Consider the following 24,387-nt stretch of genomic DNA (forward strand, 5'->3'; position numbering starts at 1 on the left):
TGTTTCATCGTAATTTGTCTGGTCTTCTTGTTCTGAGATAGTTTGTTGATAATCAGCCATAGTTGGTTCTTCTGTATCTGTTTGTTGATAAGTGTCTGTCTGAATATTAAAATTCCTTTGTCGTTTGGCTATCTCGGCCGTGGCATGGGTGGTCTTTTACCTAAATCAAATTGTGGTCGGTTCATGTAGTTAATCTGCTTAGTTTGGCTACTTCTGTCAATGTCTATCGGTTCTGGTCGTGGTTGTGGTTTGGCAACCATAGGACGAGATGGTTGGTATAATGGTCGTTGTACGTTATGGTTCTGTGCGAATTGGTTACCTATATTAGTAAAATATGGCCTTTGTTGTGGTTGTTAAAAAAAATTATTTGATTGTCTGGAATTCATAGTTGGGTTTTGCAGTGTGCTAATTCTAGGTGGAAGAAGTGGTCTAGATTGAAAATATGAAAAGTGAGGAGTCGGAACTTGGCGTGGTACTAACATTGGTCTATTGAGTTGATTTCTAAATATGTTTTGTTGTCCTCTATTTGACGCATGATTGGTACGGTATGCTTGATTTTCTAACTTCAAACATAAAAGCAATGCAGTTGGTAAATCAGCAGTCTCCTTCATGCCGAGAAGACGTGAAAGGTCTACACGTAATCCGCGAATAAAGGTATCAAGAGCCTTATCCCTGTACAACTTGGTCATTAATTGTTCTGATTCCCTGCCTAGTTCCAAACAGCCTATCTTATTCAGTATCAACGATAAATGTTTATAGACGGCCTGATGGAATTCTTCAACAGACTGGTTAGCACCTTCTGCTATGGTGGTCATTTGGTACTCTAATGTACTCAAGTCCCTTTTGTCTGCATAGTGTAGCGGAAGGCATTTAGAGATCCAATTTAAAGGTACGTTGTACGATTCTAACACAGTGTCTGCGTTACCAGTTATTTTATTGCGAATAATATGCAAAATGCCAAAGTACTTTGCCGTACCAACTGTGTGTTCGTATGTTCTTAAAATTCTGTCTACACTTTTTTTCCATGAGCCAAACTCGGCTGGGTCACCGGAAAATTATCTTAGACTTTTTACTTTATCTGGCGCTTTGTCTAATTCTCCTAAATTACCTGGATGCTCTTGGTCAATTCCTTGACACTCTACATTAGTAAAATCAAATGTTTGATTTTGAGTCTGTTGCAAAAAAATTGGTAATTGTTCACATAAAACTTGCCGAATGGCATTTGTTAAATCGCCAGGTTGGGTCATATTTCTGTTATTTTGATATGTCGTTTGTCCCTGTATCTGTCTTTGTCGTTGGTGGGGATTTTCTTCAAGATTAAGTATTGGAGGTCTAATCAAATTGTTTGGATTGGCCATTCGTTTCAAAAATTTAATTTTATATTGTTAACTTAATTGCAGTATTCTAACTTCTTCAAGTTTATTACTTATTCGCCTTAATCAACCTTTTCGATCATTATTTTTAATTATTATTATTATCGATTTTTTTTGAAAACCCGTAGCTGGTTTTACCCTTTTGTCTTGGAGGGTCCTTTGGGTAGGAATCGCAGAATTGGATTAATTTAAGCAGTACTTTTGAGTACAAAATTTCGCTAAAGGATTTTTTTTGTTTTGCAAACGCAGCGGTTGTTATTTTTGTTATGGCTTTACGCACTTTTAATTATTTGTAGTTTAATATGCACTTAAATTTCACAATTTCAATTAATTCATTTCACTTTCACTTAGGTTCAATATTTTTATGAAGTATTTTATAAAATTTTAATTTTCTACTTAATAATTATGTTTTGATGTTAATATAAATTTTTTCGTATACAATTTAAAATTGTCAAATATAATTTTTTTTTCAATTAAACTTTATATCTGTATTTTCTTTTCCATAAATTTTTAACATTTCAGATATAATTTCTGGCTTACTTTATTTATTTCTTTTCTTTTCAATTTCAAATGTCAAAATTTAATTTTTTAATTCATTTATGTTTCAAAATTACTTAAATTCTAACTTACATTAGGGAATTTGATGTGATCGCTCCTCCTGGTACTCGGAATTTGTCCCGTTTGCTTCCTACTAGGGATCCTGCAGCTTACACAAATATAGAGGGTGTCCTGCGGGCTTACCTGACAAGACTTGCAATCCACCGATTTGTCCAACGAAGTTCAACTTTTAAGTTTTTCTAGCCTCGTTGGTCCCTGCTCGGGCGCCAGTTAGGATTTTCTTTATTGAGTTATGAAATGTAACTGAACAATAGTATCTTAAAAATACCCTAAACTAGCTGTGGTTCAACGGCAGCGGCGTCGGCGTTCTTAACGGCAGAGTTTAGCGGATGTTGAATGGTCAGCAGAATTTACAACATATTGAAGTGGATTATTGTTTATTTTCATTATTATTTATTGATCAGCAATAATTTCGATCGATTCTGGGAGTTGCAGCGGATGTTTGTTTTAACAAATTTCTGTGCGTTGTTGAACTTTAACAACGACATTGTTACAATGAATGTTGTTATGTTGAAATAAATATTTGTTATATTAACTTATATATATAGTATATGTATGTATATTTTTACGCGGCTTACAAAAATCTGTGTCGATATGTATGCAAGCTCATACATAAACATACATATTTACGCTGGTTTGTTGGAGAGGCTGTTACAGCGGCAAGGGAAGCAGTGGCAATTGGCGATCGTTCGTTTGTGTTTTCGGCACAGCTCGGATTTTCTACCAACAACACAATGTTGTGACCACGGTAGAGGAGGAGTAAGGTCACTATCAGCTGATGTTATGTAAGCAAAGGCACAACTGACAGGTGCCACTGTGGAAACGTCAAGTGTAGTCTGGGGTTGAGTTTCTATTGGAATCCAAGATGGCCGACTTTTAACCAAGAAAATGGTAGCATTGTGTTATTTTCTTAAAATTTATGGAAAAGTTGTCCCAAAAATATTGGTTATATATAAATGTTTAATATATTTTCAAAGGAAAATCGTTTTATTTTAATATATATTCTTAAAGATGAGAACAATATGAGCTAATACATGAAAAATTAAGTTTTTTATTTATGCCTGTTTTTAACTGTGGTAAGTTAATAAATGTTCACCACAGAAAAATTTTACGAACAAATAAGCAACCATGCCGAATAGTGGGGTCCAGATTATACTCATTCACAGCCTTATTTACATTTTTGCCATCGTAACGAAGGTTTTTGCAAGGCAATTTGGTTGAGTTTATTTCATGGTTAAATGCTTTACGATGGTTTATTTAGTTATTTGAATCTGGAAGAAGTGTGCAAATTTCCCTTGAGACGATATATAACAGATCGGGTTGGGATTTTATTCCAATAAAAGTACGGAATAACTAAACATGGCCTCGTTAATACTGCTGAGTAATTGGTCAGGTGCTGTTCCAATTTTATGATTTAAAAGATGTAAAAGCGATACGCGATGCTGTGAAGGACTCAAATGTATTTATGAACTTAGTTGGTCGTGAATTCGAGACAAAATTTTAAATTCAATGACGTGCTTGTGGAAGGTGCACGTCGCATTGCTTAAAGCTAAAATTAAACTTTATTTCAAAAGATTTACCATGTAATTTTTATTTTTTTTTCATAGAATCAGCAAAGAAGTTGGTGTAGAATGTTTGATTATTTGTCTGCTTTAAACGCTAGTCCCAAACCAATGAGCTTTGTGTTTGAGGGTGGAAGTAACTTTTTGAAGAGCAAATACTCCGGTGAGCACATTCGGATGTTGTACGAGCTATTGTCAATTGCGCTTAGGATCCCGGTACTGCTGGTCAGGTTTATCAAGCTGTTGGGTAGGTTTTGAGCAAAATTGAATTTACATACTTTTTAATATGCTAAACACCCACCTTGCAGACCAAAGCGTTACCAGTTGAGCCAATTAATTGACTGGTTTCATCGTGTTATGCGCAAAAATGAAAAATGGTGGGGATACCGTCGTTAAGACATGCGTTGCGATCCTACCTTCTTATTGAAAGCCAAGTTCACTGAGCTTATCTGTCCTGGACAACCTATTGGTGAGCTACATACGGAACGTATCGATCGCGAATGTATTACCGATTCCGTTCGCTCCGACATACCGTGGTTGAAGAATTTTGGTGTACAATTGACCTCCATGGAAGAGCAAGTACCATGGGAATTGTGACCATATCGTGCTGCGCAATATTATGATGCCGAATTGGGAGAGTGGGGGGAACCAGCTCCACCAAAACCGATAGAACATCGGGAAGAACTACGCAAATAATAAATAACACTCATCAAATGAAAGTTGACAGCGTTGGTGACCAAGCAGTGATTTGAAAAAAAAAATTTGCATCTACGCGAATTACAATTCGCCTTTACATCTAGTGAATTATGGGCGATTTTGAATGGTGTGGAAGTTGATATTTAAACTTAAAAAAACAAATAAATGTAATTTGGCTAATAATGAAGCGCTATTAAAAATTAAGGAATTTGAGTTGTATTTTTAATTGGGCCAAACAAGTTATTATCGATTTGAATAACTTCAAACGGAATATATTTCGAACAGTCATTTATTTTTTTAAATACTATGCCAGTATTGCTACTGAGCATGGCAAAATAGTGTTGCGTAAGCTAATTTAAACTACTTTTTACTACTATATAGATATTGCAAATTCAAAAAAAATTTTCCTTAAGAATCCTTTTTATTTAAAAACTTAGCTTAGAACTAAAAAATAATGTCGTAAATCTGTTAGGATAAGCAAACACTCCATTTGGGAACGAGTAGGATTCCTGATCGCCGGCATATAGCTAAATTCTGACATATAAAACGTGTATGTAGTTTGTGATTACAAAAATTTATACTTAAAATTCAGAAAACAAGGCTATTATAATTATCTCTTGATTTATCTTACAGTAGAAAATTGTGTTTTACTGTTCAGACGAATTATTATGATATGTAATACCAAATTTTTCCACAATAGTTATCTCTTTTGGTACACTCATTATCAAAAATAATTTTCAATTTGTCCATGAATAAATTAACTACAACGCTTATAAATGTATATATTTATATCAAGAAGATATAATTAAATCTTTTGATAACAGCATTAAACTTCATTCTATAAGAAAAATTGAAAATAGTATTTATACATGTACAAATATAGTACTATAAATTTACAATTTTATATTATATCATTTTCGCTTTCTGCAACCCGTTTTGACCTCTCGCCACCCTTATTCACCAGAGGTGGCCATGATGTTTTATTGTGAACGTACACTTGAGGGGTAGGTTAAGGACTATGGCTCTTTTTTCTATTGTGAATGGGACTTTCCCTACTCCTCTATACCATGGTGTGGAAGTTTTGAATGATAAAATATACGATTTATGTACTATTGTAATATATTTAATTTTGTTAATATATTATGATAGATTGTTATTTACATACATACATACATATATAATGAAGTATACGCATAAGCATGAATATATCAAATATCAGAAATAATTAAGAAATAGGCCTTATTTTCACATTAACTACGAATATTGCTGTGAAAAAGTTAATTAATTCAAATGTATTTAATTGCACCTGTGTTCATAAATATGCACAAAAAGAATTCATATGAATACACATATTTGCATATAAACGTGTAAAAATATAAGCAAAAGAGCTAACATACGTCTGTAACAGCAATATATAGTTCTGAGCATAATTTTTATTCAATGCTCGACCGAGTTAGCCAAAAATATTTTTACGTTCTCCGTGCCTTGAACCTTCTCTATGATAAACGTTCTCTGCTATTATTTTACGTTCTCTGCTACATATAGACTGCGTATCGCCCATATATTCCATAATAATATATCTACAACGTGATGATCGTAACCACGGCCTGTATCGCCACGGCGACAGTCATATCGATATGGGTATATGCCATTAATATCATTCGTCCAAGAAGAATTTTAGTTAGAAATAAACAACAATCCGAGAGAATGTACTACACGATATGGAACAACAATAGATGCTGTATTTATTAGATATTTTGACAATGTGATGTCTAATACTTTTGTAACATACTTCAGTTATCATCGACCAATTGTCACAGTAATACCGTCAGAGGCAACTTCGAATGTAACTATTACGGAAGTCACTGATGAAAATAATTGAGTTGACGTGATTTTAAACAAATATTTGGATAAAATTTTGTATATAAAGAAAATAAATGTTTATTGAATAAACTATCTGTCATCATTTTCTTTTCATTCAAAAATTCATAATATTGTATTCTTTCATTGTGTACCATATTTCGTTCCTGTCATAATCTGTACTTTTTAACCTATTACTTGTATAAAATAATTTCGATGTTTCACATCTGCCAGCTGTCAACTGACAGCTCACTCCTTTTTGTGCTGCACAGAGGCGGGTCTGTAGAAACCGCTCATGCTAAAAAAAAGAGCGAAATCAATATAAACATAGTATACTTTCCCTATATGTTCTCGAAGTATGTCAAGTGCTCTTTGAAATATCGATAGTGCATTTAAAATTAAATCAAATGGAAGTCGTGTAAACTCATACTTTCCGTTATTCACGGAGAAAGCGATTTTCTCAATATCGGATTGTTTAAATGGCAATGACCCCCCAGACAATAATCCCAAAAATGTTCCACAGTGTTATCGCTTGTCTTATGTACATTCAAAGTAAGGTAAAGAAGATCTGGATAATCCACAAAAATAGAGATTGGTCCTATTCATATTATTCTAAAGCAGCATTATGTACTACTGCATTGCCGTAGTTTTGATTGCATTTTTTGAAGTTATACTTCTTATACGAGTTCGGAAAAGGTTGCCTTAAATGTTTAACGCTTACATATTTACGCTAGCTTGTCGGCGAAACTGTTCGAGCAGCAAGGGAAGCGGTGAAAATCGTTTGTTAGCTTCTTTCGGCACAGCTCGGATTTTCTACCAGCAACACAATGTTGTGACGCTTTGTCGTCGTGTCAGTGCTTCGACACATCGACTCTTTGACAAAGCGTAAGTTTCGGCCATGCGAAAGATGCGTGAGTTAATTTATTTACTCGTTAGGAATAAAATAAATACATATATAATTTTAAGTCAGCCAATGAGATTGGTTCTGACTGATCCTTTATTTGTATAATATTTCACCGTTTACACATGTACTTCAATATTGAATATATTACACTTAAACTGTACAAGTGTTACAAGTGGTAACTTGTTACTCGGCAGTCGATAATGATAAAGTGACCTCGAGGCTATTGTTCCAGTTGCTTATATAGGCTATGCTTATCGCTGTTCATACTATTGAGATGCTGGTTGTTAAATAAATATTTGGGTTGTTATTGTTTGTTGTACTGATAGTGAGCTTCTATTGTTTTAAGATAAAGTTGTTTTAATGTTTTTTTATTAATGTTTACTGAAACATAAGGTTGTGGTTAAAGGTTAAAGTATTAACTCGTGCGACACTTGTTATTATGAATGTATGTACTATAAATATGTATGTACCCTGCCAACCATGAGCCGGTAAAAAACCAGATAATCATTGGGTAAGAAAGTGGATAATCCATAGGGTAATCATGTGTACTTTGCCATAGGCCGAGCGACAATTTTACCCACTCACGTACGTATACATGTGATCATACATCTTTGTTGCTCTCATTCAGCAGTGTCATATAAAAAAGTATATCTGTCCTGCTCTAATATCCCCAATCGACGGCTGATGCAGGGTTGCATTTTCTCTTTTTAAATAGCTGATGCAAGGTTGCATTTTAAACAGCTGATGTAGGGTTGCATTTTTTAACTCCTACTCTTAAAATTTAAAAGAAAACTTAATTTTTAAAATTTTTATTTTATTTATTATTTTTACATATTTACATAAAATTTATTATAATAATTAATTAATATCTGAAAAAAGATTAATTAAAGAAAAAAGAATTATTACAACCTGAAAATAAAAGAGTGGACAAATATTATAAAAGACAAATACCTGAAAGAAGATTATAATAAAATAAAGATGAAAAAAAGACTATTTTAAGAAAAAAATTAATTAATTCTTATTTTATTTACTGTTATTATAATCAGAAATAGTACCTACTAATACTATAAATATAATAATAAAAAAAACTTCAAATTAAATTTTAAAAGGATCTAAATCCTTACATTACGTCTTACATGTTTATATCGATTATGGCTTAAACTGGCAAAATGTCTTACAGCTAAAATTTTCTTATCTTGTATATTTGCAAATGCAGCTATATAAAATATTAATAATTAAAAAGGAAAAATTAAAAACCAAAAATTAAAAAAGGAAAATTAAAAAGGAAAACTAAAAAGGAAAGAATGAAAATAGATTAATATTACCGAGAGTGATATCCACTATTCTTAATTTGTTTAGGGCCTTTTTTCCCGATTTTCCATCGCAGTTGTACAGCCACACCAACTCGTCACTAAATAAGGATTGCATCACCTTCTCTATCGAGTCCTTGGTAGATTTAAGATTTAGAACAATTCATCTATAAATATTTATATATGTGACCTGGTCTACGGAAAGGGGGCTTAGGTGTCAAAAAATCAATTTTCACGTTTTAGTTGATTCGGATGGAAGATGAGATGCTTTTTCACGTGATAGAATCCAAAAAGTCATAACTTGTTTGAAAGTTCCCTAAAAATGTAGAGAGAGAAGAGTAAAAATACGAAAAAATATAATTTCTTTGTAATGAACAAAATACATTGAAATAAAAGCTATAAACTTTTTTAAATGTTTCACACTAGAAACTTACACGATGAACTATAATAATATTCCGACCAAAAACAACACTTACTGGATGTCCTTGAAGCCTCTGGAAAGGAGAACAATTAATGAGATAACGAGAAACTGACGAAACGAGTTGTTTATTTTTAACAGCTGTTTCCCAGAAAACTAGTTTTCGCACGTTAGCTTCCTTTTCGTAGAACAGGTCACATATATATATATGGAAAGAAAGGCAAACTTACCATAGCGTCAGAGTAAACTTGGCGTATAAGGTGCTCCTCCACCTTCAGCAATGTTTCCTCTGACGACATGGAGAGCAAGCTTTGCAAAAGCATCTGCTCCTCGCCCACTCCTTCGCCAGTGATGCGGCTTACACTGCGGTGGATTTTTGACGAGAGCACCTTACACTCCCGCAACAATTGACCTTGTACTTGGATCTCCGCACGTTCTGGCATCTGAAATTTAAAATAATAAATAATTAAAATAATTTTAAAATATAATAATTTTATTTCATCAAAGACCTTCTCAGCAAGAGCGCTTTCTACAGCTATTTATCATGTCTTCTTGCCGTTTTATTATGTCTTCCTGCCGAGATTCTATTCTACCAAGGCTTTCAAGGATTTTCTGCAGTACCGACGCAGTATCTCCACTTATATTATGTTGGAGTTGGGTGGCCATACGCTGCGAATGGGGCTCGGCGATACGAAATTGGGTCATTTCTTTTCCAATAAAGAAAGTTAAAATGATTACAATGAAAAACATATAAGTACAATAAAGTCATTTTACCATCTCGCTGCCGTGGACTAATGTTCTCCGAGGAAGAGGTGTCAATAGGGAAAGAAAAATCCATTTATCTATGTAAAATTATAAAACAAATTATGCGATAGAGGAATTTAAATAAATTTATTTCCTATTGGAATAGAAAAATATTTAAATGCTAAGTCTACTTTTTTAATAAATTTAATGTCCTCATCTTTAATTTCACCTACTACAATACCTAAACCAGATGAGGACACCAAAGGCTCTTTGAAAACATCACCAACTTTTGTCAAAATAAGACAACCAAAAGTATCTGGTTGGTTTTGTTGGTTGATAATTTTCAAAGACCCTATTTTATTGCTAAAAAATAAATTATCTGTATCGTTTTTGCAATTAATAATAAACCTATCTATTTGAGGAATTTCGCTAGAATCTGTAAAATTTCTTCTTTCTTATATTCCTAAATATAATTGCTGTAAAATCTTATTGGGATTATTAATTGTACGTTTCAAATATTGCATATGATTTTCAAATTTATATGCCGAAAAATTATCTAGATGTCCGAATTTTTTAACGCAATCAGTTGAATGCAAAAGACCGTGAATATTGAAACTAACCAAATGTTGTCCATAAAAATTACTAAATAACTTAACAAATTCCTTTAACAATTCATTGGCAACAGTGGATTCTACTCTACAAGATTTTTCGCAACTTAGAAGACGAATACCGGAATGTAGCAAAAGAAAATGATAATACAAATCGTCCAGTATGCAATCTTTTAACACAATTATATCCGAATACAACAAAAATTGACGATATTCTGTGGACTTCCAGTTGCTTATTTCGTCCAGATCTCTACTGCGTCTGGAAAATTCAGAGGGAACGTAGTAGTTAATATATGTATAACATTTTTTCATTCATTTTTGTTACGTTCCCTCTCTTAACAAGCAACTGAAGAAGTTTCTTAGTAACCCCTAAATCAACTAAATGCATTGGATCTAACGGAAATTGAGAAACCAAGTTAATATTTACAGATTCTAGCAAATTTCCCCCTGCTTAAAATCGTCTAAATGATGACTTATATCTACTCTATTCCTAAATGAACTATCAGTCCTAAGTTCTCTTACGGTTTGTGAGAAACACACTCTCCTCTCTTTATAAATCCCTTCCTGAACGCATTCAAGGCAGCCATTCTTCCCGGTGTGTGACTTACACCAGTGACGAATGCGCGAGCCAGTGCGTCACAAACAAAAAGCCTAACACTAAACTCTTTCAAATTCAGCCCAGATCCTAGTTTAACTCTGTTTTCTTCACAAAATTCCCTAATAAAGTCATTTGCATTCGCTGGCTTACTCATTCCTGAATTGTATTAGGGAAGCCTACTACATGACCTAAAATTGGCCATAATATCCTATTGGAACTTTTATACAATTAAGTCCATCTATTTCTACATCTATAGAAACTTTTTCTACATCGTCTAGGAAATCAAACTCTGGAAAATTAAAATTATATTGTATTGCCAAATAACAATCAAAAGAGTCTTTGCACATAACGGCAGTCCTTTAATACCTGCTCTATCTAAGGTTTGTAAAAGGTTCGTTAAACTATTTTAGGATATCTTATTTTTAACAGCCGTATTAACGCTGAAGTAACCCTTTCTGTTAAAATACAAATGCTCATTTTGGTGTGGCTTCGTAATTTTTATGTGTGTCCCGTCTACACAACCGATTATTCCGGGAATACTAAAATTGTTGAAAAATGTGCTTTGGACATTTTAATTTCATCTTCGCTCATTTGTAGTCGAATCCATTTTGGACAGAGTGCTTTTTCGAAAGAATTTAGCATCTCATGTAAGATTTTGCACACGGAACTTCCTGCAAGGGATATGTCGGTGTCTTTTCCTACCAAGCGCTGAAATCCTCCCTCTGCAAGGTACCTCAAAGTAGTAGCAAGCTTTATTTCCACCATAATAGATGACGGTTTTATTAGTGGTTGGACATCGCGAACAATTCCCTGGAACGCTTCTTTACTTATCCTGTAATAGGCAACAAAACCAAAACTTTGTTTTATATGTACTTACACGGAATCTGGGATATCCAAGGGATTGGAATGATTCGTTAAAATTCGCCGCCAAACCTTCTCATTTCTTTCCCATTCATTTTTGGTCAATAAATATGCAGCAATCGAAAATAAACTCATTTTGTAAAATTATTTGAAATAAATTTTATTTGTCAATACACAATCAGCTGTTTCGTAGTTGATTTCGAATTTAAGCCAATTCGCGCGAATTGTGGAACAATGTTACCAAATTCAGGCGATTTGCAAATTCGGTGCCGAATTTAAATCGTGCGATTTCCAGAACATGCCTGTATGTAAGCAATTGCGACATTTGTAATAAAAACAAATATGATAGACATCCTATAAAAATACCAATTGGACAGGTCCCAATACATACAGAGGAAGGAATACCAATACACATGGATACATTCTATGCGCAATCTTTAAAATTCATTGCGTGTACAGATAGCTATTCCAAATTTTTGGTTATTAAGCAAATCGAAGATAAGATTAATTTAGAAGATAAAGTGTTAGAAATATTACAAAGTTTCCTTAATATAATATAAAGAAGTTAACAATTGATAATGAACCGGGATTCACTACGGTACAAGTTCCTTGTTGCAGAGACTTCAAATAGAAATATTATTTTGTAACCCAAATCAGTGTACCACGAATGGTCAAATTGAGAGGGTACATTCAACAATAATTGAAATTCCGCGATGTATTAAACAAGAATATAATTTAATAAGCCTTTCGGAATCAATATTTAGAGCTGCCCAAAAATATAATAAAACTATTCATTCGGTAACTAATGAGAAACCATTTGAAGTACTTTATAATAAAATCTCTCATGATATTTTACCAGACAAACTTTTATCAGCACAAACTAAGATGCTAGAAAGACACAATAAAAATAGAATTAATAAAACATATTTATGATATGAGATGTTATATGTGAAAAGATTACAGGATAGAGAAATAAACTAAATCCTAGATACATGAAACAGGTAGTAAAAGAAGACTTAGGGAATAAAGTTAGAATTAACTACAGGAATAGAAAGTACATAAAGATATTATTAAATCTTGATTATACATATATTTTTAGAGGATGATACCCTTAATTATTCTATGTAACATTAATTACTAATATACTGACAGACATTGTGGGCTACACGAGAGAAGATTACGTATTATTAGAAGACGGAGATGTAGCCCTGTATAATGACTACGGAGATATTTTCCACATCACTAATTTAACATACTTTAGAGAACTTATAAGTTTAGACACAATTTATTATAACAAAAAATTCAGATATAGATCTTTTAAACAAAATAATGAACAAGACAAAGCATATATAACGATTTAGACACAGATCCAGAAATGGAACTCATAGAAACTTTATTAGAACAACTACAAATTAAGGATACAAGATAAAGGAGAGGAATAAATGAAATAGGTACACTATGGAAGTGGATAGCAGGAACACCAGACCATGACGACCTAGTGTTAATAAATAATAAATTAAACGAATTAATTGAAAATAATAATAAACAATACACAACACATTCTAAAATTTTTGAAATTATTAATCAATTAACTGAAACAATTAATAATATTAATGAAAACTCAGATATTAAAATTCTAACGAAACGAAAAAATTAGTTCCTAATAACTGAATTACAAACTATGATTGATACAATAGCTATAGGAAAAAAGGGTATTTTAAACCAGAAAATTTTAAATTTAGACTGAGATTAAAAGCATAATTAAAAATGAACATGGACGATTGACAATAACTGATTTAATAGATATTTCAAATTTTAAAATAGTTCAAAATAAAGATGTAATAGTTATATATATTAAGTACCCAAAAACTATATATGATTGCAAATATTATGAAGTGAGAGCAATTACACAAAAAATGGTAAATTCATAATTGATAATGAAATTGCGAAATGCAAAAAAGGGTAAATGTTCAGCAGAGCGGCTTTTCCGAAAACGTGCACCAATTTTCACGCGAAATGTCTTAAAATACTCGTTTTTAGTTCTACTTTACGAATACATATGTTAAGCGCGTGCTTTTACAAACAATATTTTCTTTGTTTTAATAGAAAAATATCGTATTTCCCGAAGTCAAAAATTCACTTTTGCACTTTACACGTCTTTAGATGTTAAAAATATATTTTCTATAAATTATATATACGTAATTATTGATGCTGTTTAGTAATTTAACAAGAGAAATTGGTTTTTATGTTATTTTTATAAAAATATGAAAAACTTCACGATCACTTCACTTCAACAAAAATGGCAAGGTATGTTCGAAATTATGGCATCACTGCTGTAAATTCGAATGGGTTCATAAACTGATTGTTTTCGAATTATCGATATTCTCAAATATTTAATATTTGAATATTTCCAAATTTTACAATCAATATTTTCATAAATTATATTATCAATGTTTGTATAGTTTTCAAATGTTACAAGGTAAACTCCATTTATAGCAGAGTCATCTATAGTATGATTTCCAAAGACTAATATTGCTCCTTCTTTAATTATATCTATGTCTTTATGTTCTTATTTAATTTTTTTACATTTTCCTGTTTTATTGGACAAAATATCTGATAGGCAAGTATTTTTATTATTAATTTTACAATAAATATTTATCATTTCTTTTTTGCAGTTTTTTATATTTATATAATCTTTTTTGCATTTCGCAATTTCATTATCAATTATGAATTTACCATTTTTTGTGTAATTGCTCTTACTTCATAATATTTGCAATCATATATAGTTTTTGGGTACTTAATATATATAACTATTACATCTTTATTTTGTACTATTTTAAAATTTGAAATATCTATTAAATCAGTTATTGTCAATCGTCCATGTTCATTTTTAATTATGCTTTTAATCTCGTCTAAATTTAAAATTTTCTGGTTTAAAATTCCCATTTTTCCCATAGTTATTGTATATATTTGTAATTTTTTCGTTTCGTAAGAATTTTAATATCTGAGTTTTCATTAATATTATTAATTGTTTCAGTAAATTGGTTAATAATTTCAAAAATTTTAGAATTTGTTGTGTATTTTTTATTATTATTTTCAATTAATTCGTTTAATTTATTATTTATTAACACTAGGTCGTCATGGTCTGGTGTTCCTGCTATCCACTTCCATAGTGTACTTATTTCATTTATTCCTCTCCTATATCTTGTATCCTTAATTTGTAGTTGTTCTAATAAAGTTTCTATGAGTTCCATTTTCGGATCTGTGTCTAAATCGTTAATATATGCTTTGTCTTGTTCAGTATTTTATTTAAAATTTCTATATCTGAATTTTTTGTTATAATAAATTGTGTCTAAACTTATAAGTTCTCTAAAGTATGTTAAATTAGTGATGTGGAAAATATCTCCGTAGTCATTATACAGGGCTACATCTCCGTCTTCTAATAATACGTAATCTTCTCTCGTGTAGCCCACAATGTCTGTCAGTATATTAGTAATTAATGCTACATAGAATAATTAAGGGTATCATCCTCTAAAAATATATGTATAATCAAGATTTAATATTATCCTTATGTACTTTCTATTCCTGTAGTTAATTCTAACTTTATTCCCTAAGTCTTCTTTTACTACCTGTTTCTTGTATCTAGGATTTAGTTTATTTCTCTATCCTGTAATCTTTTCACATATAACATCTCATATCATAAATATGTTTTATTAATTCTATTTTTATTGTGTCTTTCTAGCATCTTAGTTTGTGCTGATAAAAGTTTGTCTGGTAAAATATCATGAGAGATTTTATTATAAAGTACTTCAAATGGTTTCTTATTAGTTACCGAATGAATAGTTTTATTATATTTTTGGGCAGCTCTAAATATTGATTCCGAAAAGCTTATTTGTTGGAAGGTCATACCTTGTGGAATATTCCCGGTGCAAATAAAACGGTTCTATATTATTGCTTTTCTATTAAAGTTCAAAATGAAGTTTATTGGTTCAAAGTCAAAACGCAAGTGAAGTTAGAAAAAGTACATTCAAAGTAAAAATGAAAAAACGCAGGGCTGTATGAATATGTGAGTTGACAGGGTTGCCTTCCAACACGCCTCCTCAATGAGCATATTCGTGCAACATTAATCTGTGATATTTATTTCAACCCCAATAATTCAGTAAGTTTCTCATGGGTTGGTCTTGCTAAATTCTTAGTAAGAATATCAGCAATCATATTACTGCTGCTACAATATTTTAGTTCAATTTCGCCTGCTCTATAGATGTCTCTGATATAGTGATATCTGATATCGATGTGTTTGCTGCGTGAATGATAGACGGGATTCTTTACCAAATTCATCGCACTCAAGTTGTCACAATTCACGATCATCGCTTCAGGATACGGTATATATAATTCTCGAAGTAACTGCTTTAAATTAACGGCTTCTTTAACAACACATGTCAAAGCCATATACTCGGCCTCGGTGCTACTGAGGGCTACTGTTGACTGCTTTTTAGATTCATACGAAAAACTCCACCTGCCATGATGATGGCATATCCTGTATACGACTTGCGATCACCTACGTCGCCGCCCCAATCTGCGTCCACAAAACATTCGATTGGTTTACCGGTCCTAGAGTATTTCAGTTTTTGTCTTGCGTTGAACATAAATACCTTAATATACGCTTCGCCGCTGCTAAATGCTCCGCATGTGGCTTTGTATTACGCTGTGCAAGCTTACACACTGAGTGCAAGATATCCGGTCTCGTGCACACAGCTATATACATAAGCGAACCGATAATTGATTGGTATTGTGACTGGTCAGCCATTTTGCACGTTTTGTCCTCACAACTAACCTTATGTCCAGGGTCTAATGGGATGGATGTAGATCTACAATCTTCCATGCCTTGTTCGAGTAGTAATCTTTTAATGTGCCCCTTTTGGCATATAGTTATTGCCCCAGTTTCGCCATCTCTTTCGATCTCCATGCTTAAAAAATGTTGAACTTGGCCCTTGTCTACTACTTTAACCTTTTCCGCAATCAAACGCTTAATATGCTGCATGTAACTGATATCGGAACAGGCAATTAACAGATCATCCACATATACTGCGATTATGTTAATCTGGTCTTTATGATGGTTAATGTATACACATGGCTCACTTTCACATTGCTTGAAGCCAATTTCTTTTAATATGGAATTTAATTTTATATTCCACTGCCGACCTGACTGTTTAAGTCCGTAAATAGCTTTCTTTAGCTTTAAACAATGGTTTGGGTAACGCTGGTCTACAAACATTTCTGGTTGATACATGAAAATTTCATCACTCAATTCGCTATTTAGATAAGCAGTAGAGACATCCATTTGGTGTAAATGTAATCCGTATTCTGCTGCAATAGCAAATATCAACCTAATGGTACTATAGCGAACAACAGGAGAGAATGTTTCTGTATAATTAACGCTATAAATTTGCGAACACCCTTTCGCTACCAGCCTAGCTTTAAAACGCTGAATATTGCCTTCTTTATCCCTCTTAATAGAGAATACCCATTTATTTCTCACAACCTTTTGCCCTTTAGGCAGTTCTATGAGCTCCCATGTTTTATTCTTGAGCATCGCATCATATTCGTCTTTCATCGCGTTAAACCACTGTTCTGAATGTTCACTAGATAACGCTTCATCGACTGTGTTTGGTATCTTAATTTCGTTTGTAGTCATTAAACTTAAATAATTGTATACCTTTCTTGGCCTACCACATTTTCCAGTACGAATAAACTTTGGCCTGCCTGGCAACCTTTTCGCTGCAACTAACTCTTCTTGTGCTGATTCAAAATCATCGTTACTTCCTTCTGATTGTGAATCATCGGAACCCACTTCAACAAGGTCAACATTTTTATTTGACTGCGTATCATAAATCTCAACACTGATATCATTCGCTCTTGCATCAGCATTTGTAACAATACCCTCAATCAATGCTGTGTCTGAATGTTGCGTACGTTCTGCCCTTTCTATAAAGTATACATCTCTGCTTACAATTAGGCATTTTGATTTTCGATCAATCTGTACAATCTGTATGCCTTCGCTGTATCTGCGTAGCCAACCATTGTATATTCCTTCCCCTTTGGTTTGAATTTATCATGTTGACGTTTATCAAGAGCCACCGCATATGACCCAAATGCCCGTAAATGCGCCACTGTCGGTTTGCGACCATGCCATGCTTCGTATGGCGTCACCGTGCCTAACGCTTTAGTTGGTGATCGGTTCCTCAAGTATGCTGCCGTATGCACTGCCTCGGCCCATAATGATTCTTCAACGCCAGCGTCGAGCATCATACATCTTGCCATTTCGATAAGCGTACGGTTTAGCCTCTCCGCTAACCCATTTTGTTGTGGTGTATAGGGGACCGTCAGCTGACGTAATATCCCATTTGATTTCAAAAACTCATCAAAAGCGTTGTTGACAAACTCTTTTCCGTTGTCGCTTCTCAATACTTTTAATTTTTTGCCTGTTTGACACTCTGCCATCGCCTTAAACTCTTTGAATTTCTCAAACACCTCGTCTTTGTGTCGCAAAAAATAAACAAAAATGTAGCGAGTTTTATCGTCGGTGAATGTCAAAAAATATCTCGCACCGCACACATCGGTATGTACCACTCCCAGCACTTCTGCTGCTGAATTTTGTGCACTTCGATACGGCCGTTGACTGCATTTGCTAGACATACACAAAGTACATTTCACATCTGCTGATAATTTTAGTTTTAAACCAAGCACCATGTTCTTGTTATTCAGCTCCCGTAGACTTTCAAAATTTAAGTGACCTAAACGCTTATGCCACTTCATCGCATCATCGATAGTTTTCCTCGAAAAATACAATTTGTTTTTATTTGTTTCAAGTAAATACAAATCACTGACCTTGCTAGCACTCAATATAATTGCCCCGTGCTTGTCCATAATTTTCGCTGTATTTTGCCTGAACTCCACAATGTAGCCGCTGCTTACTGCTTTCGAAACTGATATGAAGTTGCAATGCAAACCGGGTACGAAGAGAACATCAACAAGTGTGACGTCAAACTTCTTTGTTTTTAATCTAACAACCCATTTGCCTGTTGCTATCATCTTATTGTCGCCCGCCAGCATGATTGATTCTTCACGTGTCTCAAACTTATCGAACATGTTGCGGTTGCAACATAAGTGTGACGAAGCGCCGCTGTCGACGCACCAAGCATCGCTATGTAAAAATCGGTCATTGCTTGCGACGAACAGACCATTTTTCTTTACATTTTGTTGCATAGAATGTTCTCGTTGTTTCTCTTTGCATTGTGCCGCGAAATGGCCTTTTTTTCCACAGAAATAGCATTTGAGGTTCGATCGTGTGCTTTTGCCATTGCTTTTGCTATTTGAACTTGCTGTGTCATTTGACTTTGCGTTAACCAAACACCTTTTTTCAGCGTATGTGCTTTCTTGTGCCATGAACGCCTGCGCCCTACTTTCGGTATATACAGAATTGCTTATTTTTCTTCGTTCGCCTTCTTCTATCAGCTTGATTTTAACTGCATTAAGGGATGGTAGCGTATCACGCGATTCCAAAGCAACCACCAGATTTTCAAAGCTTTTTGGAAGACTTGCCAGTAGCATAATAACAATCAATTCCTCTTTCAGGTCAACTTCAATTTCTTTTAGCTTTTCTGCGAGTGTTGTAAACTTGCAAACATATTGCTGAATACACTCTTCATCAGCCATTCGAGTAGCAATTAGCTGCTTAAACAATGTCACTTTTCTTACCGGACCTTCTGGTATGTGCACCTCTTTTAATCGCTTCCATGCATCATTCGCTGTGTTGCAGGTTTTAATATGGCTTATTTGCATAGGTGTTATGCTAAGGATAATTGTGGCCTTTGCTTTTTCATCCTTTGCTTTCCAAAGTAACACGCTTTTCTCATCTGCACCCTCGACTGGACAAGAAGTCTCTCCGCACGTAACGGACCATAATTCTTGATGCACTAGAACACTTTGCAGCTGTAGACTCCACGAATCGTAATTAGATTCATCTAATTTCTCAATATTAAAAAATGACGCACTCATTTTACTCGGCTCCCAGGAATTTGCACCTGGGCCCATAACCTGTTGGAAGGTCGTACCTTGTGGAATATTCCCGGTGCAAATAAAACGGTTCTATATTATTGCTTTTCTATTAAAGTTCAAAATGAAGTTTATTGGTTCAAAGTCAAAACGCAAGTGAAGTTAGAAAAAGTACATTCAAAGTAAAAATGAAAAAACGCAGGGCTGCATGAATATGTGAGTTGACAGGGTTGCCTTCCAACATTTCTTGTTTAATACATCGCGGAATTTCAATTATTGTTGAATGTACCCTCTCAATTTGACCATTCGTGGTACACTGATTTGGGTTACAAAATAATATTTCTATTTGAAGTCTGTGCAACAAGGAACTTGTACCGTAGTGAATCCCGGTTCATTACCAATTGTTAACTTCTTTATATTATATTAAGGAAACTTTGTAATATTTCTAACACTTTATCTTCTAAATTAATCTTATCTTCGATTTGCTTAATAACCAAAAATTTGGAATAGCTATCTGTACACGCAATGAATTTTAAAGATTGCGCATAGAATGTATCCACGTGTATTGGTATTCTTTCCTCTGTATGTATTGGGACCTGTCCAATTGGTATTTTTATAGGATGTCTATCATATTTGTTTTTATTACAAATGTCGCAATTGCTTACATACAGGCATGTTCTGGAAATCGCACGATTTAAAATTCGGCACCGAATTTGCAAATCGCCTGAATTTGGTAACATTGTTCCACAATTCGCGCGAATTGGCTTAAATTCGAAATCAACTACGAAACAGCTGATTGTGTATTGACAAATAAAATTTATTTCAAATAATTTTACAAAATGAGTTTATTTTCGATTGCTGCGTATTTATTGACCAAAAATGAATGGGAAAGAAATGAGAAGGTTTGGCGGCGAATTTTAACGAATCATTCCAATCCCTTGGATATCCCAGATTCCGTGTAAGTACATATAAAACAAAGTTTTGGTTTTGTTGCCTATTACAGGATAAGTAAAGAAGCGTTCCAGGGAATTGTTCGCGATGTCCAACCACTAATAAAACCGTCATCTATTATGGTGGAAATAAAGCTTGCTACTACTTTGAGGTACCTTGCAGAGGGAGGATTTCAGCGCTTGGTAGGAAAGTTCCGTGTGCAAAATCTTACATGAGATGCTAAATTCTTTCGAAAAAGCACTCTGTCCAAAATGGATTCGACTACAAATGAGCGAAGATGAAATTAAAATGTCCAAAGCACATTTTTCAACAATTTTAGTATTCCCGGAATAATCGGTTGTGTAGACGGGACACACATAAAAATTACGAAGCCCCACCAAAATGAGCATTTGTATCTTAACAGAAAGGGTTACTTCAGCGTGAATACGATGATTGTGAGATACAAATATGAAATTTGTTGGTGATATTAATTCAGTTCTTTTACAGATTTGCTATTACAGAATGCGTATAACGGCTGTGGATGCTTGCCACCCTGGCTCCAGCCATGACGCCTTTATATTTTCTTAAAGTGGTGCCAAGCAATATATTTCATCCAAGTATGTGGGCGGAGACCATAGATCTTGGCTACTAGGAGATTCAGGATATGGTTTGGAACCATATTTACTTACCCTTTATTGTGATGCAAACGCTGGGTCACCACAGCACAAATTCAATTTACAACACTCCAAGGCAAGAAATATCGTTGAGAGAGTAATCGGAGTCCTCAAGATCCTCCTCTTTTTCATTATTTATTATTAACTTACTTTTTTCCAAGTTAATCACCACATTAATGTCCTTCAAAACTTTGTATCCTATTAATAGGTCTGCTTCCAAATTTTCGATTTCGTAGAATATTTGTTTTTACAGAATCATGTAATAATGTGATAATAGCGTATTATCAAAAATCCATTAATTGTTTTTACTCTCTTTTGTATGCCCAATTTATTTTTATTTTTGTATATTCCTGATTTAATATAGCAACTAGCTGCTCCCAATAACCCTGTCATTTAGGAAAATATATGGCAGGGCTAATTTTGGCCTAAAAAATTAACCTCCGTAATATTATTAATGCGCGGTGTCTTAATCGGTGGCTGCATATTTCTTTGTGTACTTCCATGTGGCCTTTTTTCTAAATTGTTTTGGTTAAAGGTTGTTGGCTTTTGCAACATATGGTTGCGTGTATGGATGCTTGAATCGACATCCATTGGTGTAGGCCGTGGTTGGTTATTCTGATAACCCATTCTTTGGTTGTAATTCCTTTGTGGCTGGACTTGTGGGAACCGTAAATTATTATTGAAATTACCGTTATTGAATCTGTTGTTATTAAAAGTATGTTGCCTGTTATTGTTGTTAGGATTGGAATAGTTTTGATTTTTTCCAAATTGTAATGCGACGGTCGCTCGCATATTGTTAGATTCTAATTCTTGTGCTTTTGCCAAAGCATTTGGAAAATCGCTTGGCGATAGTGAAAATAGTATGTTTGCTAAGTTTTCGTTTAGCCCCGTTATGAATGTGAGTAATAGCCCTGACAGACGACAGCGCTAATATGCATTAGCGGGCTTAAGTTACATTTATTTGCGCATTTGACCCATGTGAATGCAAGTTTGTAATGCACAAGAATTTCGTGCATTTGGCCGAATTTAGTAGGCATCATTGGTTAAAAATGACAGATTTTTGCTATTGTTTGACAGATGTCGCTTGAAATCTGCCGCCTTGTTTGTGCTTACAGCTTCAAAGGTAAACAATTTTTATATTGCTAATTAAATTATGTGCAAGTATATTAACAAAAACAAATTATAATATTTTTAGATGGCAGAAAATAAACAATGCACAGTTTGCTATCCATTTTTCCAATATTCTTAACTTTTTCGCACACTTTTATTTCAAAATTTTTTTTAATAAACAAACAAATTTCACTATCAGCTGTCTAAATGCACAAGTCTGCCGTCTGTCACCATAAAATTGCAATGCGTATTAGCGTTGCTTAAAGCGCATTAATTTTGCTCGTCTGTCAGGGCTATAAGGCATCTCGCCTATTTTTGGCATTAAATTCTTTAGGCACTATCTGATCCGTAAGTCTTTATGGTTTTGTTTATTAGCAAGGTTAATTTCTCATTAACCTTATTATAATATTCAATTATGGAGTAATTGCCTTGACGCAGAATACTCATTTCTTGTTCAATTATATGAGCTGGTCTGATATCGGCGTAAGCGAAATTTAATCGTGCTAAAATAGCATCAAAATTTAAAACTGTTCTGTGGTTGGACAAAATGTCATTAGCATCGTGAGTAATTTTATTTCTTAATATAGTCAATGCAGCAAAATACCTAGGCTGCCTCTTACGTATAAACTCATTGCATTGTTAGCCGATTCCCTCCAGCTAACATATTTATTCTGTTTTCCCCCAAATTCTGGTAAAGACTTTACTACTTCTAGGGATTCGTCACAGCGAATCTCTGAATTTATTACTTCAGGCTTATCATCGGCTATTGTTGTCGACCTCGTTAAGTCTTCTATTTGCCTGCGCATTTCAGATATTTCTAATCTAAGTGATGAGTTCGTTGCGGCAATTAGTATTGCGACTAAGGTCTCATTATCGCTGCTTAAAGCCATTTTTGATTAATTAATTTTTTCTTTTCTTTCCCTTTGAATATGGGCAATTTTCAAATTTACTTTTTTTGATACTTGTATCATCTCTATAGTCTCAGACATAATTGTCTCCTGATTATAATAATCCTCAAGTGTGGCCTTCTCATCTTTTCCTATATATTGAAAAACTTTCTCCATCCATTTAACTCTAAGATTATCTTTATTTAGATCCCTTTCTTTTTTGTTAGTCCTATTGACTTCTACAAATCCTTCAAGATTTCTAACTTTTCTGTCTATTTCGTTATAGTCCAAGTCAGTTGGTAAAGCATCCGTCATTTTGTTTTTTTTTTTATTATAATTTTTACTTTTTGATCCTTTTTAGGAAAGGAGACTCCTCCATTCTGGAGGGTCTGGAGTTCAGAATCGCAGAATTGAGTTTTTGTTATAAACCGGAGGGTCACCCTTGCGGTGCTGAATCGCGGTTTCAAACTGTTTTATTACTTGGCTGGTCGAGCCTTGAATTATTCTTTATGGTTTAAACTTAATTGCTTAACTTGATTGGCTTAAATATTATGTATATGTATGTATTTAATATATATTAATTAACATAATTAAGGAGGATGGCGTCATGTGTAGAAGTTCACGCAAGTGAGGAAAGTTCTCTGATCGCCATTCACTTGGGAGTGGTCAGAAACGATTCTTTTACATATGACTCAAGCAGCTCACGACTTCCGGTTTTTGACCAAGTATCCTCTGGGCAGCCTAAGAACATGCTTTTGAAGGCGAGCTAAAGTGAGAAGGCGAAACATCCCCTACATAGGGTTGTGTGCTGGGTTTGGGGCCCGCCACGTAAAAAAAACACCCCCAATGAAAGGAAGCAACAAGCTTCGGATTAGAGACCCCCTTTTTGATGACGACCATGGCAAACGAAATAAGGACTACGAATTAAGGGCATGCAACTTGAATGTCCGGTCTCTTAATTGGGAAGGTGCCGCTGCCCAGCTGGCTGAAGGCTGACATCACCACCGTCCAAGAAATGCGATGGACGGGACAAGGACTGAGGCGAGTAGGTCCTTGTGGCATTTACTACAGTAGCCATTTAAAGTAGCGCAAGTTTGGTGTGGGATTCGTGCAGGGAGAGAGACTCCGTCGCCGAGTACTATCATTCACTCCGCATCAAAACGAGGTTCTTCAACATAT

The 24,387-nt window shown here is 34.0% G+C and overlaps 1 protein-coding gene and 1 pseudogene across 1 annotated transcript; one reads left to right on the top strand and one right to left on the bottom strand.

Moving 5' to 3' along the window:
- Positions 1-219: 219 nt before the first annotated feature.
- On the top strand, positions 220-4,267 carry LOC120779860 (annotated as a pseudogene).
- Positions 4,268-8,071: 3,804 nt separating this feature from the next.
- LOC120779861 lies at positions 8,072-9,446 on the bottom strand. Its single transcript, XM_040112218.1, has 4 exons — positions 9,314-9,446; positions 9,251-9,279; positions 8,972-9,184; positions 8,072-8,077 (listed from the first exon to the last, which is right to left on the bottom strand). Exons 1-4 carry the CDS (start codon positions 9,444-9,446, stop codon positions 8,072-8,074), a joined length of 381 nt encoding a protein of 126 aa, XP_039968152.1.
- Positions 9,447-24,387: the final 14,941 nt, after the last annotated feature.

The sequence above is a fragment of the Bactrocera tryoni genome, unplaced genomic scaffold, assembly GCF_016617805.1.
Source record: "Bactrocera tryoni isolate S06 unplaced genomic scaffold, CSIRO_BtryS06_freeze2 scaffold_11, whole genome shotgun sequence".
NCBI lineage: Eukaryota > Metazoa > Arthropoda > Insecta > Diptera > Tephritidae > Bactrocera > Bactrocera tryoni.